Below are 18,256 nucleotides of genomic sequence, written 5' to 3' on the forward strand. Positions count from 1 at the left end.
CATGTCAGAAACATCTCCAAACACTTCAGGCATTGAAGCCCTTTATGTACATAAATGCGACAGCCTTTCTCTGCCAGCTGTGTCCCCTAGCCAGCAACAAGGTGAATGACCAGTTGGTCAGTGGTTTTAATCGAGGGAGGACTGTTGGCCAGGGCACCAGCAGAACTCATTTGTCCATCTTCACAAGCGGATCTATAGCCTCCACCTGATCCAGCAGACAAGGGCCTCTGTTTCACATCCCACCTTAACAGAACAGCACTCCCTCGGTACTGCAGTGAGGAGTGCCAGCCTTAATGACGAGAACAAGTGCTGGACCGAGCCCAAATTGACAATTTCCTGACCCAGTGGAGAGAATTCTTACAACTGAACCATGCGCTGGGACACATAGGGAACCACCATTAGATTGACCACCCATTGTACAAGTACATTGCCTGATTTAAGCCTGGGCAGCAAGTGGAACCTTTACCTTGAAGTATGGTTCTTTGTGAACTTATGGAGCTACTGGAAGCATTATTTCCCTGAAGGTGCTCACATACAGAGGGATGTGTTACAAAGCACTTTGCGAGGCAAGGGAAAGATGGTGGATGTTGAGCAGAGAGGAAAAGGAGGGGAATGTGGGAAATTTAGGGCAGCAGGAGAATGGTTTTGAGGAAACTTTAGAAAGCAGCGGGAGGTGAAGAGGTGTAGAGTTCTAGGAAAGGAGTTCTGTGACAGGGTCAAACTAAATGAAATAGCAACTGCCATAGTAACGCAGATGCAATATTGCACTGATCGAGATGAAAACAGAAAATGTCTCAGAAACATTTCGTTAAGACCTAAATGTTGGTTGATTTTTTTTTTTACCTTTTTTGTGATCTTGAGACATGGGTGACACTGGCTGGGCTGTGTTTTTACTCATCTCAAAGTTCTCTAATGGCATGAAGAATCAACCAAATACTGTGGACCCGGAGTCACATGTTGGTGGCCAGATCAGGCAGGACTGACAGGTTACCTTCTCTGAAGGACATTACTGAACCAGTTTGGTTTTCACAAGATTACAGAAGCTTTCAAGACTATTTTCTGGGGCTGGCCCATCATTTTTTTTTTTAGTGCAGTTTCACAACTTCCCATGTTGGGAACCTAAGAGTTGTTAGTCCAGTATCACACCTGGTAGGCTGCTGCAGCCCCTGTGATTAGGGGATATTATGACAGTTCCACTTGTGTTTATGCTCCTTCATGCTTAATGTTATGATGTCTTCTATTTTTTTAGAGGAAGAGTGGAAAATGCGCTATGATTGTACATTGCTGGAAATGGAGTTTCTCAGGAAACGCGTCCGTACGTTTGAGGAAAGGATCGATTCCGAATTACAGGTCAGAAAGGAGCTGGAACAAAAGGTAAAGCACCTGGATTTTTAAAAAATTCATTCATGGGATGTGGGCATCACTGGCTAGGCCAGCATTTATTGCCCATCTCTAATTGCCCTTGTTCAGAGTCAACCACATTGCTGTGGGTCTGGAGTCATATGTAGGCCAGACCAGGTAAGGACAGCAGATTTCCTTCCGTAAAGGACATTAGTGAATCTGATGGGTTTTTACAACAGTTGACAATGGTTTTGTGGTCATCATTAGACTTTTAATTCTAGATTTTTATTGAATTCAAATTCCACCATCTATTGTAGTGGGATTTGAACCCAGGCCCCCAGAGCATTACCCTGGGTTTCTGGATTAGTAGTCTAGTGACAATATCACTACGCCATTGCCTCCTCCCCCCAAGGGGGTAAGTTAACAGCCTGGAAATTTCCACAGGTTTCTTTTGCTCTTTCACCATTTTCCGCTGTTTTGCTAGTTTCTTTTGTGGGGTTCCATTGAAGGAGAACTCCTTCGGATTGTCAAGACAGTTGGCTGCGAGGCCCATCCATATGCACTTTTCCATTTATCTTGAACATTTTAAAAAGTCACTGGATGCTGCCAGGATGGCAGAATCGTCATGAAAAATGTGTGGGAGCAATTAAACTACAATGGAGCCTTCAAATTTGACCAGAATAAAGTACCCTCTGCAATGAGCCTTGGAGTTATGTGCCATTACTGCACATCTAATTCCCACAAAAGACAGCGATGTCAAAAACTAATCAACCTGTTTTTGGAGTCGGTTGAGAGAAAATTGCTAAGAAAGCATGCCAAAGTTCTCCTGTTCTTTTTTGAACAATGTAACGTGATCTTTAACTTTCACCTGAAGCAGTGGATTAGGCAGATGGATCCTTGGTCATTTGAACTGCCACATTATTATCACTTTGATTTTGTTAAAGACCTCTATCTTTTAATGATATCTTATCCTGAGGCGTCAATGAGATTGGTTCGGTGCGATGGCCATTTTGGATTGTTGTATGGCACTGACACTCAAGCGAGCTCCTCAAAGTGACTGAAATGAGCAGTGATTAGAAGAAAGATTTATTCATGTTTGCTGGTCACCTACGGTTTTCATTTCTTTGGCCTGGTCAGCTTGCAGATCTTCAGGAAAGTTATGAGAGTGCCAAGAGGAACGTTCAGCAGCTGAGGAGAAAGAGCAAGTGTTTGACCTCTGAACTGGAGGACACCAAGGTGCTGATGGAAAGTCAACAAAACCGTAATCATGAGCTGGAGAAAAAACAAAAAAGGTAGGAGTAACTTCTGGGTGGAGCCGGCCCTTGTTATTGTTTGGCTGACTAATCTGATCTGGTGTTTTCCTTTCAGTACACTATTTGGAGCGGCTTAGTCACACCCTTAGTCCCTTTTGATAGAGTGCGCATGGCCAACTCCCTGGGGCAGCTCCAGGCACACAGCAGTCTGGCTGTCCTGGGAGTTAATGTCCGAACGCTTGTGGCAATGCGCTGGAAAATATCGATCACAAAGGAGTTCATAGTGCTCATTGTCGTGGAGGAGATATCAGATTCCGCTTGGGTCTCCTTCATCACTTTGTAGATATAGATTGAGCCACTTTCCTCAACCTTTTTCCTTTCCAACTTGCTTAGAATGTGCCCAGGATGAAGATTTTTATTCTGGCTCCCCTGTATTCTTCATCACTGAGTGAGTTCACAACTGCATTGGTACAGTAACAATCATATCACAGAGAATCTTTAGGGGACATTACGATTTTTTCATTCACTTTCAAGCCCCCTCGTGCATTGTTCTCTTGATAAACGTGGTAGTCAAGTGACCCACTCTTGGTTCATTGTCTCTCTTCCGTTCTGCTACCAATAGTTGGAGTTCATTTCCATTTCAAAGGCAGAGACTGCTAAACATTTGCCAGTTCTATAGGAACCAATTTATTGGCCATTTCTGTGTATCTAGAAGTAGCATTATTAACTCTACTGTATTGCTGGTCTCTTCTATTACAGCCAGAGTCTTATAAACAACCTTCCTGAAAATATATTGTCGGGCTCTGGGACCAGATTTTGAGGTTGTCAGGCGGGAGCGTTGGGCGGTATAAAAATGGCCCAGGCAGCCCCTGGAAGGCTGCCATGGAAGGATGTGTGTTCAGCGTTCCCAATAGAGTCGCTGGACATGGCGGGCAGGAGGGCAGATCGGGTGGGCACTCGGCCCCCTGCTTTTCAGATGAATGCCTCGCCGCCCTCCTGGAGGAGGTGGCTGCCAGGAGGGACACCCTCATCCCCAGGGATGGGAGGAGGAGGCCACCATACCTCACCAAGAGGGCATGGGAGGAGGTGACAACACTGGTGAGCAGCCATGATGTGGTGCGGTGCACATGGATGCAGTGCCGGAAGCACTTCAATGACCTGCTGCACTCAGGAAGGGTGAGTACCATGTTGGCGTGGGTCAGTGTGCAGATGTGTTAAGGTCTGGCCTTCCCCCCCGTGGACCTCAGGGGTGCTAGAGTCCAAGTGCCAACTGTCAATGACGCCGGAGCTGGCCAAGGGGGTGAGCCCTGGCAGCTTGGACTGAGTTCCTTACTGCTCGAGGGCCACGACTCAGATGTGCCCTGGGAGGTGTTCCTCAGCTGGGGTTGGCCAGGCTGCAATGGCTCTGCAGGTAGAGGGTGGACTAATCAATGGTCCTCTGTTCTTTCAGGAGAAGACAAGGCATAACCAGGCAGAGAGGGCACATACAGGTGGAGGACAGCCCAACCTCCTGCTGCTCAGCAGGTTCGAGCAGGTTGCCTTGGAGCTTGAGAGCCAGCTGCTCCCTGTGCAACCCGGCATGGAGAGGCGGTGGGGGGGCAGACAAAGTAAGAGTGCAGTGCACAGAGGTGAGAGTTTCGGATTGTGCCACCAGTCTAGTGTAGTGTCTTTATTGATGTGAGCCTCGAACCTGGAGTCCCCATTGATCATTGGAAGACAATGGCACCATGATGCAGATCTCCGTGCTCTCCCCAGGCTGCCTGGCATGTGCAGTGACAGTGCGATGACATTATGATGTCTTTGTTCTACTTTTTAGGTTCGCCAGCAGGCGTTCGCTCTCCAGACCCTGAAAGACCCCCCTGACACTGGGGGACCACTGAGCTTCTGTTGCACCTGCATCACACCCGCTATCTGAAGCAGGCACCAGCGCAGATACCAGTACCTCGGTGGGCATTAGTTCGGCGGCTAGTATCTCGGTGCACATTGGTGAGGGCACTTCACACTCGCTTGAGGTGTAGGTGGAGAGTGCTGGCAGTCGGGGGACTGTTGGGGACCAGGACGATGCTCATTTAAAGGCTGATGATGAGCCTCTGGAGTCGTCCATTAGGTGGCAGATGCTGGATGACCAGCGAGATGTGCGGGAGGATCTGGCAGAGATCCATGAGGGCATGTGTGCCATGGTCTCCGATTTGGAGAAGCCCATGTGTAGCATCAGCACTGCATTGACCCCCGTGGCCGAGCGCACTACCTCCTCCACTGAGAGAGTGGGAATTCTCATGGAGAGGCAGCTCCAGGGACAGAATGAGGGGTTCCTGTTGTTACACTTGGACCTGCAAGCCCTCACACAGGCACTGACCTCAGCTGGTCAATGCCAGTATGGAAGGTGGATGAGGCACCAAGTATCCCAGCCAGGAGCCCGTCCATCAATAGTGAGCAGGGAGGTCCAGAGCGAACTCATGTTGGTGCATCAGCTGCTTGGCATCTCTGCAGGCTCCTCTTGAGGCGCTCTGATGATGGCAGCAGCTCCTCTACCCCTCTACCAGTGACCGTCGCATCTAATGAGTCTGCAGCGACTGGGGAGATGCCAGCTGTGGCACTGGCCGCTCGCTCCCAGGCAGGCCCAGCACAGGCTCCATTAGCCAGAGGACGACCGCCAAGGTAATCTAGGCCAGCGAGACGCCAGAGTCAGTAGGCCTTCTTCAATGCCGGTGCCAGCGAGGGGGTAGCACCTAGACACAGCACTCACAAGTGTAAGTTAAAGGCACAATGAGCACAAGAGGGACAGGCCACGGGTGATTTTATGTTCATTTTTGTTTACTTTATCTATACTGGTCTGGGAATGAGGGCCAGAGAAGTTTATGTAAGTAGTTTGGAATTGTCAAAATGAAATAAATTTTGCTTTTGTCGTCATGGCCTGAGTGTGCTTCACCTTTTTGTTTTATTGGTGCAGGGCACAGCAGTATGTAATGCTGGCCGTAAATGGTTCTGAACTTTATTGCACAGGCACTGAGTGTTCTTTGTGTTCAAATGAAAGAGTCCTCTCAGACATTTGGGATGGAGACGGCAGCCCTGACATGCATTTGACGTGTATTTTTGGTAGCTTAACTGAAGGAGCATTGGATCAAGGCATCCCTGGTGTCCCTGCCTCCCTGAAGGTTACCGAGGTCTGGGTCTATGCCCTCAGCGAGCTCCTCACTGGACATATTGAGGTAGCTGCATCGCTGCCTGTAAATCCTGGCAGCAGGGTAGTGGTGTCTTCAGCGGCCCTTTCCACCTTGGACTACCTGCTGGCCCTGCACCCCTTGTGCCTGTGACTCTCCTCCCACAGGTCCCTCCTCTGGAGGCTGCACAGGCACACCTATCTTCCTCTCCCCTTCTGCCCCTCTCGTCCTCCTAAGAGGAGGTGCCACCAGCAGAGGCCACAATCCCCATTATCAGGGTAAGGGAAGGCTGCCTGATACCTGGAGAGGGTCCACACGATCTGAATCCTTGGAGATAGCAATGAATCCTGAAATGAAGCTGGAAATGCTAAGAATGAAGCTCAGAACAGAGATGAAGCTGTCAAGTACCAACAGCAAACTATCTACCAAACTCCTCACTACTCACAATGGCAATGCTGCTGACCCTTTTTATTCCGCCCTTGGGTGAGTTTTTTGAAAATGTCAGCTGGCTGCTTCGTCTGTGCGACAAGCGCGAAATCGCACGGGCAACAAAAAATCCGCTTCAGTTGGACTGTTAATGGCCTTAAGCGGCCTGTTAATTAATGGTGGGTGCAGCTCCGGCCTCTGCTCGCGCCCGCCGAGCGAATTATCGCACGAGTGCATGATGACGTTGGGACGCTATTCTACACCCGATTGGATCTGGCGCGGGCCCACCTGTGGGATGTAAAATTCTGCTCCTGAAGCTCTTTAACCAGTGCTCTTAATAGAAAAAATAAATTATATTTATATAGAATCTTTCCCAATTTTAGGATGCCCTGTACTGCTTGATGCTTGAAGTAATGGAGGAAAATACGGCAGTGAATTTGTACATGGGTACATCCCTCAGGCAGCAGTGGGATACATCAACAATTAAACTGTTCCAATGCTACTGGTTGAGCGATCAATGCTACCCAGGAGAACTTCGCTTACTCTCCTTCATGTGATATCATGGGATAATTTATGTCCACCTGAGAGGGCAGGTGGGGCCTCAGTTTAGCAGCACCACTGGCAGAGCAGCACTCCCTCGGTACTGCACTGGAGCGGCAGCTGAGTTTTACGAGCTCAATCCTGGAGTAGGTCCTGATCTCGTGAGGTGGGACTGCTACCATTGACCCAAGGTGAGCACCAGATAGCCTGGCCTGAATTTTCTCTCCCAGGTCGTGAGTGCAGAGTTGCGACGTTTCCCAGCTCCGCAAACTTGACCTGGGAGAAAGTGCCCCGGAAGTTGAGATTTTCATTCTGGGGTGGCAGGGTTCTCTAGTGTGGCCGGGTGACCCCAGAACAAGTGCGGAGGCTGCCGGGTGCAGAGGTGGGCTGGGCGGAGGGCCTGCCTCAGTGCACCGGCACTTTGTCACAGAGTTTTTTAAAAATGCGTTAAAACAAAACACAGCCCTCCAGCATTCACCCCTCAAACCCCGTCACCTTGTGCACACATTCCCCATGCCCTTCCATGCCATGTCATGCCCTCTGCTCACCACCCATGGTCCTTTATTAGCCCCATGACAATCTATGGCCCTCTATCCATCCCTCATGGCCCTTTATAGCCCCATGCCAATCTAGCGCCAATCCATGCCCACACCCACCACCCTTTTCCCTCACATCTACCGTGCCAACACACCTAGTATCCACCATAGGCAGGCCTCAAGAACCATGCTGAGATTAAATAAAATAAAGTTCTAAGTGTCCATTACAGACTTTATTTTTTAAAAACATTCTCTTTCATAATAATCTATTCACTACATTTAAATTCCTTCAAATACACAATCCCTTATAGAAAACCTTTTCATTCATGTGCTTAACCCCTTATTGAAAAAACAAGCATTGGAATCCATAGTCCACCTTGAAGGAGTCTTTAACCACTTGAATCTGTCAATCAAACTGTAAAATGTAAGACACCCCCAATGTGATCATGTATGATTGTGAAATCACTCATGCAGCACAAATCCAGTAGTGATCGCCTGAGGTTTATGTCAACAGAGTGAAATAGCAAGCAGTGATTTTTTTTTAACACCCCACACAACTTTTTCAAAGATTTAAAGGACAGGAGTTTTAAATACCTTGACATCTTGACAGTTGCTTTTGACATTTTTGACACTTTTGAAAGTCCCTCTTGGTAGTTGCTTTTGACACTTTTGACAGTTCCTCTTGACAGCCCGCTTGACAGTTCCAATGAGTTTATACACTTTTTTATGCACATTCGTGTCCACTTTTAACAATCCCAAAGAGCACCTTACACCTCCAAAATGACAGCCTACCTCTCCCAAAGGTGTCCTGGGAACATATTCAAAGGGGGACCCATCTCTGCAAAAGGGTACTCCATCTTTTCAAACACTTAGCAAAGTTTATACCTTCTCCAACCAGGTCGAATCTGCACACATCGTGTGCATCACTCCTAGCTAATGAAATCAACTGGAGGCAACTGAAGTTTGATCTGGGCAGCTGCCTCCCTGAAGTGTGCATGTGCTAATCCCAACCTGGGCTCATTTCCTGCCCCCGCGAAAATGGTGGGTCCAGTGTTTGGGGGCGGGACTTCTTTATTTCGGTCTCTTCTGCCATTTTTGCAATGACGGAGAGTGTCTTCATCATTGTGAATATTCAGGCCATATATCAGCAAGCTATTCACCAAACCACAAAATAAAAATAATACTGGCTTGGTCAAGTGGCAAATGAAACCTGACCATTCTCTGCACTGTGGGAATTTAGTTTTTAAGACTTATTTTGTGCTTATCAGAGTGAGGGATGTCAATGTTGGAGAGTTAAGTAGCTTACTTTAGGAACCAATGTGAACATCAAGCACATCCAAATTCACCAACACAGATACACAGTAAACTGTACTCCTTTGCACCAAAAAGGTCCTGAACCCCAATCTGAGAAGACCATCCCGGTTAGCATTTCCTTCTTAAACCACCCAGCGGATTATCGGAGCAATGAAGATTTAACACGGCAGACTCACAGTTCTGAGAACACTATTTTAATGGGTGCATAAAGCTAATTGTAATGATTTAGGGTAATTCTTCCATTAAAATAATGGACATGGAAATATCAAATGAACACAGTAAATGTTTGTCTGGCAATATCACAAACATGTTCATAGCAATTTATTTTAAAAATGGGTTATGTCAGAAAAGGAGGGGAAAAAAAATAATGCACTCACTGGTTACAGTTGTGACATTGTCAACAGAACTGGCCGCTTGTTAATGGAGTTAATGGACTTTCGGTTCACTGAGAGAGATGCTTTTTGAAGAATTGGCTTTGGATCTGGTCTGAGGTAGAAATTGTTGATTAATACTGTTAAACTTGGTCGTTTTCTTCACCTCCTTCCTCGATGGCTTGTGGCATTGTTTACCATCAGAACTTCAATGAAAAGCTTGACTATAATTCATTCTCATTGTAGTTATTCCATTTTTGTTCAATTTTACCTGACAAGGTTCGACATGGAGCTGGCCCAAGCTCTTGGGGAAGCTGCCTTTGAGAAGACCCTTCGTGAAAAGGTCTCACAGGAAAACCAAATGTTGCGGACAGAACTTTATCGAACGCAGCAGAATCTGCAGGTGAGACACAGATTACGGCATGATTCCTTTAACCGTTCCAGCGGCCTGAATCTTAAGATAGCTACAGATTGGTGATCGTAAGCGTAGAACATAAATGCTTATTTCACCTGAGTTTGAAATAAGCCCTATGACCTGAGCAAACAACTCCTGGTTGAACAGCTTCTTTCTAGCTGCTAAGAGCTGTACCTCTCTTTGTCCTTTACTTGTTAAGGTATTTTTCTCTTTTTCCCCTTCCTTGGCTTTCCAAGTGCAATGTCTAGACAAGAGTAGACTGGACCTCCAACATTCTACTATGCAGAAATAGGCCACTGGGAAAAAAGGCATGAATACCTCTCCATTCTCTGAAGGGACCCGTGGTTTCTACTTAGCATAGCTGGTGTGTGGGCATGTGTAATGGAGGGGAAAAAATGATAGATTGCCTGTCTCATGGTGCAAAGGCCATTGATGTGTGCCACCCATGCACTTGTTACAGTGCATCAGCCTTAGATTCCTCACTTACACCAGTGAACGACATATGAGCAGCTGTGTGTTGGAGGTCATGCCCAGTGAAATACAGTCCCCACCACTTGCACCATCTACACTTATCATGGGCAGCTACCTTTATCGGACAGATAGCACTGACCATCTGCCTGTACATTGGTAGCCAAATAGAAACATAGAAACATAGAAAATAGGAGTAGGAGTAGGCCATTTGGCCCTTCGAGCCTGCTCCGCCATTTAGTATGATCATGGCTGATCATCCAACTCAATAGCCTGCTCCTGCTTTCTCCCCCATATCCTTGATCCCTTTTGCCCCAAGAGCTATATCTAACTCCTTCCTGAAAACATACAATGTTTTGGCCTCAACTACTTTTTGGTAGTGAATTCCACAGGCTCACCGCTCTCTGGGTGAAGAAATTTCTCCTCATCTCAGTCCTAAATTGTCTACCCTGTATCCTCAGACTGTGACCCCTGGCTCTGGACTCCCCCATCATCGGGAACATCCTTCCTGCATCTGCCCTGTCTAGTCCTGTTAGAATTTTATAGGTTTCTATGAGATCCCCCTTCATTCTTCTGAACTCCAGTGAAGATAATCCTAACCAACTCAATCTCTCCTCATATGTCAGTCCCGCCATCCTAGGAATCAGTCTGGTAAACCTTCGCTGCACTTCCTCTATAGCAAGTACATCCTTCCTCCAATAAGGAGACCAAAACTGCACACAATATTCCAGGTGCAGTCTCACCAAGGCCCTGTATATTTGCAGCAAGACATCCCTGCTCCTGTACTCGAATCCTCTTGTTATGAAGGCCAACATACCATTTGCCTTCTTTACCGCCTGCTGCACCTGCATGTTTACCTTCAGCGACTGGTGTACGAGGACACCCAGGTCTTGTTGCACATTCCCTGCTCTCAATTTATAGCCATTCAGATAATAATCTGCCCTCCTGTTTTTGCTACCAAAGTGGATAACCTCACATTTATCCACATTATACTACATCTGCCATGCATTTGCCCACTCACTCAGCTTGTCCAAATCACAGTGAAGCATCGCTGCATCCTCCTCACAGCTCACCCTCCCACCCAGCTTTGTGTCATCTGAAAATTTGGAGATATTACATTTAGTTCCCTCAACTAAATCATTAATATATATTGTGAATAGCTGGGGTCCCAGCACCGATCCCTGCGGTACCTCACTAGTCACTGCCTGCCATTCGGAAAAAGACCTATTTATTCCTACTCTTTGTTTCCTGTCTGCCAACCAGCTTTCTATCCATCAATACACTACCCCAATCCCATGCGCTTTAATTTTACACGTTAATCTCTTATGTGGGACTTTGTCGAAAGCCTTCTGAAAGTCCAAATAAACCACATCCACTGGCTCCCCCTCATCAACTCTACTAGTTACATCCTCGAAAAATTCCAGTAGATTTGTCAAGCATGATTTCCCTTTCATAAATCCTTGCTGACTCTGTCTGATTCTGCCACTGTTTTCCAAGTGCTCAGTTATTAAATCTTTTATAATGGACTCTAGAATTTTCCCCACTACCAACATCAGGCTGACTGGTCTATAATTGCATGTTTTCTCTCTACCTCCCTTTTTAAATAATGGGGTTACATTAGCTACCCTCAAATCTGTAGGAACTGTTCCAGAGTCTATAGAATCTCGGAAGATGACCACCAATGCATCCACTATTTCTAGGTCCACTTCCTGAAGTACTCTGGGATGCAGATTATCAGGCCCTGGTGATTTATCGGCCTTCAATCCCGTCAATTTCTCCAAGACCATTTCCCTACTAATACTGATTTCTTTCAGTTCCTTCCTCTCACTAAACCCTGTGTTCCCCCACATTCCTGGCATGTCCTTTGTGAAGACAGAACCAAAGTATGTATTTAGTTAGTCAGCCATTTCTTTGTTCCTCATTATAAATTCTCCTTTTTCTGACTGTAAGGGACCTACATTTGTCTTAACCAATTTTTTTCTCTTCACATATCTATAGAAACTTTTACAATCAGTTTTTATGTTCCCCGCAAGCTTACTCTCGTATTCTATTTTCCCCTTCTTAATCAATCCCTTGGTCTTCCTTTGCTGAATTCTAAAGTGCTCCCAATCCTCAGGTCTGTTGTTTTTTCTGGCCAATTTGTATGCCTCTTCCTTGGGTCTAATACTATCTCTAATTTCCCTTGTAAGCCATGGTTTGGCCACCTTTCCAATTTTCCTTTTGCGCCAGACAGGAATAAACAATTGTTGCAGTTCTCCCATGCGCTCTTTGAATGTTTGCCATTGCCTATCCACCGTCATCCCTTTAAGTAACGTTTCCCAATCCATCATAGCCAACTCACGCCTCATACCATCGTAGTTTCCTTTATTAAGGTTCAGGACCTTAGTCTCAGAATCAACTACGTCACTCTTCATCTTGATGAAGAATTCTATCATATTATGGTTGCTCATCCCTAAGGGGCCTCGCACAACTAGATTGCCAATTATTCCTTTCTCATTACACAATACCCAGTCTAAGATCGCTTGTTCTCTAGTTGGTTCCTCAACATATTGGTCCAGAAAAACATCCCGTATACATTCCAGCAATTCCTCCTCTATGGTATTGTTACTAATTTGATTTGCCCAATCTATATGCAGATTAAAGTCACCCATAATTACAGATGTTCCTTTATTGCATGCATCTCTAATTTCCTGTTTAATGTCATTCCCAACGTCACCACTACAGTTTGGGGGTCTATATACAACCCCCACTAACATTTTTTGCCCCTTGGCATTTCTCAGCTCTACCCATACAGAGTCCACATCATCTGAGCAAATATCTTTCCTCACTATTGCATTAATTTCCTCTTTAACCAGCAATGCAACTCCACTGCCTTTTCCTTTTTGCCTGTCCTTCCTAAATACTGAATACCCCTGGATGTTCAGTTCCTATCCCTGGTCACCCTGCAGCCATGTCTCCGTAATCCTGACTATATCATACCTGTTTACATCTATTTGCGTGGTTAAATCATCCACTTTATTACGAATGCTCCTCGCGTAAAGGCACAAAGCCTTAAGGCTTGTCTTTTTAACATTACTTGTCCCGATACCACTATTTTTCACTGAGGCCCTGTTTGATTCTTGCCCTTGATTTCTCTGCCTATCACTTTTCTTATTCCCCTTTCTGTCTTTGTTCTTGACCTTGATTCCCCCTCCTCTGGCTCTTTGCATAGGTTCCCATCCCCCTGCTAATTTAGTTTAAACCCTCCCCAACCACTCTAACAAATATTCCCCCTAGGACATCAGTCCCAGTCCTGCCCAGGTGTAACACGTCCAGTTTGTACTGGTCCCAATGTCCCAGGAATCTGAAACCCTCCCCCTCACACCATCCCTTCAGCCACCTGTTCATCTGATATATCCTGCTATTTCTACTCTGACTAGCACGTGGCACTGGTAGTAATCCTGAGAACACTACCTTTGAGGTCCTGCTTTTCAACTTACTTCCTAACTCCCTATATTCTGCTTTTAGGACCTCATCCCTTTTTTTTCACCTATGTCGTTTGTACCAATGTGTACCACGACCACTGGCTGTTCACTCTCCCCCTTCAGAATGTCCTGTAGCCGCCCTGAGACATCCTTGACCCTAGCACCAGGGAGGCAACATACCATACTGGAAACTCGTTTGCGGCTACAGGAACGCCAGTCTATTCCCCTTACAATTGAATCCCCTATAACTATAGCATTCCCACACTTTTTACTCCTCCCTTGTGCAGCAGAGCCAACCATGGTGCAATGAATTTGGCTGTTGTCCTGAGAGGCCATTCCCCTCAACAGTATCCAAAGTGTTATATTTGTTTTGCAGGGGAATAGCCACAGGAGGTTCCTGTACTGCTTGCCTAGTCCTCTTGCGCTGCCTGGTAGTCACCCATTCCCTTCCTGCCTGTGGACTCTTAGCATGCGGTGTGACCACCTCTCTATACGTGCTATCCACGACACTCTCCACTGCTCCAGCTCTGAAACCCGGGCTTGCAGGAGCTGTACTGGAGACACTTCCCGCACACATGCTGACCCCGGGCACTGGAAATGTTCCCGGCTTCCCACATAGAGCAGAAGGAGCACACCACGGCTTTGAGCTCTCCTGCCATGACTTATCCCTTTAAATTAAATTAACCCTTTTGGAAGATGCTTAATATCAAATAATATCAATTACTCTAGGGCCCTTCTTCCCTGCTCCCCGTTGTTACAGAATATAGCCCCTACAAATGATGAACCACAAAATAAGACCTTAAAAACTATAAGTGATTAAAGTAGGAAATACTTACCCGACCGTACTCACGGTACTCAAAGGATGACCTCGTTCCTCCTCACTGCTCTCCCTCAGTCACCAAACTCCAATTTAAGCACTCTGCTGCAGCCCAAAGCAGCACTCCAGTGTAAAGGTGTTGCTTAAATCCTAGGACAGTTTAATAAGTTCTTTGCACTTTGTTAATCCCCTATTTACCTACCTGCGTACCACTTCACAACAGCCCTCTGTCCATGCGGTGGCCAATTTTTATGCTCTGGAGATTTCTGTGACAATCTATTCTGAGTTTAATGGAGTTGTGTGCTTGCAGAAACAAAGATGTCATGAATTAAAAGATCAAGGAGAGTTGTTAGGGCCCCACGTATTATAAAATCTGGGCTGTCACTTGTAAACAGGAGCGTATGTTCTGCAATATCGCCATTCCTTCGTCAAAATCCTGAAACTCCCTCCCTACTGTGTACCTACACCACAGGGACTGCAGTGGTTCAAGAAGGCAGCTCACCACCACCTTCTCAAGGGTCAATTAGGGATGGGCAATAAAAGCTGGCCCAGCCAGCGAAACCCACATCCCATAAAACAATAAAGAAAAAAAATGACCAGTCGGTTCATATAAGATGCTTGGTTGAGCATCCCTGTTGCCTCCCCTCTCAAACAGGGAATGGGACTGCATGTCACCTCTGATTTTCCCCGCTCCAAGAAATTAATCGGATTGTCACTTGAACACACAGCACTGTGCAGAAAGCTCCAGATACTGAAGTTGCCAAGAAAGTGAATGCTGTTTTTTTCTCTCCAAATTTCTGTCCTGTTTGTTAGGGAAAAGAATCTGAAGTCACAACACTGAACCAGAAAGTAGCAGAGCTGAACGTGGAACTGTGTGACCTCACGTCTCGTGAGCCGCAGAGCCAGGAGACTGTGGCACAGATAAAGAAGCAGCTTCGACATCTGGAGGCTACAACAAAGGAACAATGTAAAGAGATCAGCAAACAAGCGGGAACCATAGAACAACTGGAGCAGGTCAGGCAGGATCTGCTCACCCAGCAACCAGGGCTACCCGAGCCATGTCTTTAACTCATAGCTTTTCCTTTCCCAATCTAAAGTGAGTGGCAACAGGCAATGCAGTTGTGGAGGACATCAGAATCAAGCCCCCAGCCTCTCCACATTCAGAGTCACAGCAGGGGACGCTGTGTAGAGATCAAGAGCACGAACTTGGGCCAATTTTCCAATCCCTATTCTACCGGTCCCGACCCCATTGCAGTGCCCCAAAGGTTGGCCTGTATCTGAAATTGTCATACAGTTTTCACTGATTGAAGAACCATAATGAACTTTCTCTGCTCCCCCCTCATATTTTCTCTGCTCTCCCCTGCCTTGTGGAAACATTTCCTGAGCTGTAATCTGTGTGCTTGTCAGTCAATTATTTGACCATTGTGCGGAGGCTCCCACCGGGATGTCCTATCTCTCTAACTTCTCCCTCAGGATGGCAAAAGGTTTGACTGGAAAACGCATGAGAAAATCTGAGTCTGATGAGCTTTTTGAAATCTGATCTCCCAGTTGGCAGTGCAGTCACTGTGCCATCTTGTGGGCATACTTTTCTGCAATGGGGGGGTGGAGGAGCGGATGATGGTGGTTGAGTTGGCGATGAACGGGCCTTTGGACTAGAGATCTATTTATGACTGTCCTATGTCCTATTGCAGGGAGGTATTAGAAGCAAAAACAGTCTGTCCTCTAAGCTACAGAAAGGGAACAAAAAAAAACAAGAATGATGTGGTTTAAGACAGCCTGTATACACAAGCTAAGCCAGAGTTATTACCATCGTGCATGCACTTTCACTGTGACTGGTAGTCAGGGTCCCACCGGGAATTATCCCTGGTTTGCAATTTAACTGACCTGTTTAGGGATAGATCTGCATAAATCTGGATTCCTGCATGCCCAGAACTGTGATGAGTACACAGGAGGAGGTGCAGGCCATTCAGCCCATTGAGTGTATTCCACCATTTATTGATGGCTGATCTATGTTTCAACTCCACCTACCCACTTTAGTTTCCTGACCCTTAATACCCTTACCTAACAACTATCTAGCAATACCTGTTTTGACATTTTCAACTGACTGTCCCCAGCCTCAACAGCTTTCTTTTTTATGGTGGGAGTGGGGTAGGTGTTGCAGATTTTTACCACCTTTTGTGAGATGAAGTGCTTCCTGAGTAAAGTTGTAGCTCTCATTTTAAGGTTATGCCCTCTTGTTCTGGATTCCCCCACCAGAGGAAATAATTTATCTCCATCTATCCTATCAAGTACTTTAATCATCTTAAATAGCTCAATGCGAGTACTGCCTCCAGGTGCCTTGCATCACTTCGGTCTATCATTCGTTGAGCCCTGAATCTGTATTTGTACTTTGAGCTGGCTGTTGGTATGAAGCAGAAATTGTTCCTGTCAATGCATGAACTTTCTGTGTCAGTGCATCTATTTTCTCCCAACGGCTTGGTTGTCAAATATACCAGTCAGTGTGCTACCAAGTGGTCCCAAGTTCAATTCCTGCTCTGTACTTAGTTGGCTGATCTCCATCAGGGTGGTGCCAGATGTGCTATAATTGACCCCAGTGCCTTGGACCAAGGATGGAGGAAAGAAAAATCCATCAGGATTCCCCTTTCTTTTCATTTTCAGGGCCATGGGGAAAGAGAGAGTGAGCGGAACTACTTTGATAATGATCAGAGCCAGCACAGACATGGTGGGCTGAGTGGCCTCCTTCTGTGCAGTGTGGTTGATTCTATGGTTATGATTGTTAGTGATCACTTGCTAGGAAGTGAGGGTGGGATCCCACTCATCTGTGCTTCTCTGGTTGAACAGATTTCCAGTGCTCACTATCTGGGCTCAACACAGCTACTTGCCTGAGGTGTCAGGGGGCTGAAGGCACCAGCTTAAAACCCCACAATAAAATGAGTCAGTGTCTTCAAGCGAAGTGAGTGGGTAACAGAAGGCTTTCCTGAATGTGTTTTACACAACTGCACTGCAGCCTCATGAGTACTTACAACAGTATAAATACTCATTAGTTTTTGAAGAACGTGCTCATCGGTACCTCGAGATTATACTCCAGCTTTGCAATATTCCTCCAACCCATCTCCCATTGTCCGGGATGCATGTTGGAGGAGATAAGGAACCTCCTGGGGCTGGTTGCCATGGTCTGCATTGTCAGCGTGTATGGGAGGGATCCTTGTTAAGATGAGACGAAAAGAGCAATGAATTGATTTCCACACCCAGCCAAAAAACTCTTTGAACTTGCAGCCTGCGTTATATTTTTAAAAATGCACTTTCACTGAGGACAGATAATATAGAAACAAGTTTAAATTAAAGAGCTACTGAACCTCACAGTTTAGAGCTGACTTGTTGCTGCTAATGCCCAGCCAGTTCTGTGTGGCAAAGGCTGTCCAAGGGCACAAATTATTTTTATTTTATTTATTCGTTCAAGCGAAATTATGTCTTCAGATATCTAGGTTAACAAATTAGCATGGAAGCATTAGTTACCAGGTGGCAAATGGCAATGAAGCAATGTATGATGATATATATCTTACATATATATACATATATATATTGTATACATATATATATATGTGTGTGTGTGTGTGTGCACACCACCACCTTCCGAGGGCAATTAGGGATCGGCAATAAATGCTGGCTTAACCAGCGACGCCCACAGCCTGTGAAAGAATAAAAAATATATTTTGGCGTATTGTGTCCAGATTACATTTTTCAAAATATGCATTGGCAGAACTATTTCTCTGGGTTGCCTGGCTTAGTATGTTTTCAGCTCACGCACTATGGCGCTGAAACTCTTAAAATTATTGTAAGTAAACAACTTGAAGGTCAGATGTAGCTTTTCATTAGGAACACAGGAATGGGAGTAGACTATTCAGCCACTTAAGCCTCTTCCTCCATTCAATAGGATCATGACTGATATGTATCATAACTACATCCAACTCATATGAGTCCCCTTTTAACCTCTCTCTCCCTATTCTCCAACCCGAGGTTGATTGTTAGCTTAAAGAGCCATTATCCACGTTCACAAGGGAATAAGACCACTTGGCGAGAGATTGCAGGGCACCAGTTCTTGTTTGCCCCTCGCCACCCTCCCCGCCCCCTCGCAGTTTGGAGACAATAC

At 46.0% G+C, this 18,256-nt stretch overlaps 1 protein-coding gene and 1 long non-coding RNA gene across 2 annotated transcripts in view; one reads left to right on the forward strand and one right to left on the reverse strand.

The window, feature by feature from the left end:
* The window catches only part of LOC144687882 (unconventional myosin-XVIIIb-like), a 284,738-nt gene that overhangs the window by 162,432 nt on the left and 104,050 nt on the right, over nt 1-18,256 (forward strand). Inside the window, exons 26-29 of the mRNA XM_078554448.1 lie at nt 1,250-1,374; nt 2,479-2,633; nt 9,222-9,345; nt 14,920-15,120. Coding sequence (XP_078410574.1) covers nt 1,250-1,374; nt 2,479-2,633; nt 9,222-9,345; nt 14,920-15,120 — 605 coding nt within the window. The remainder of the gene's footprint in view (nt 1-1,249; nt 1,375-2,478; nt 2,634-9,221; nt 9,346-14,919; nt 15,121-18,256) is intronic.
* Nucleotides 1-18,256, reverse strand: part of LOC144687885 (uncharacterized) — a 45,630-nt gene that overhangs the window by 18,819 nt on the left and 8,555 nt on the right. The gene's annotated exons all lie outside the window — the stretch shown is intronic.

The sequence above is a fragment of the Cetorhinus maximus genome, chromosome 12 (assembly GCF_964194155.1).
Source record: "Cetorhinus maximus chromosome 12, sCetMax3.hap1.1, whole genome shotgun sequence".
NCBI lineage: Eukaryota > Metazoa > Chordata > Chondrichthyes > Lamniformes > Cetorhinidae > Cetorhinus > Cetorhinus maximus.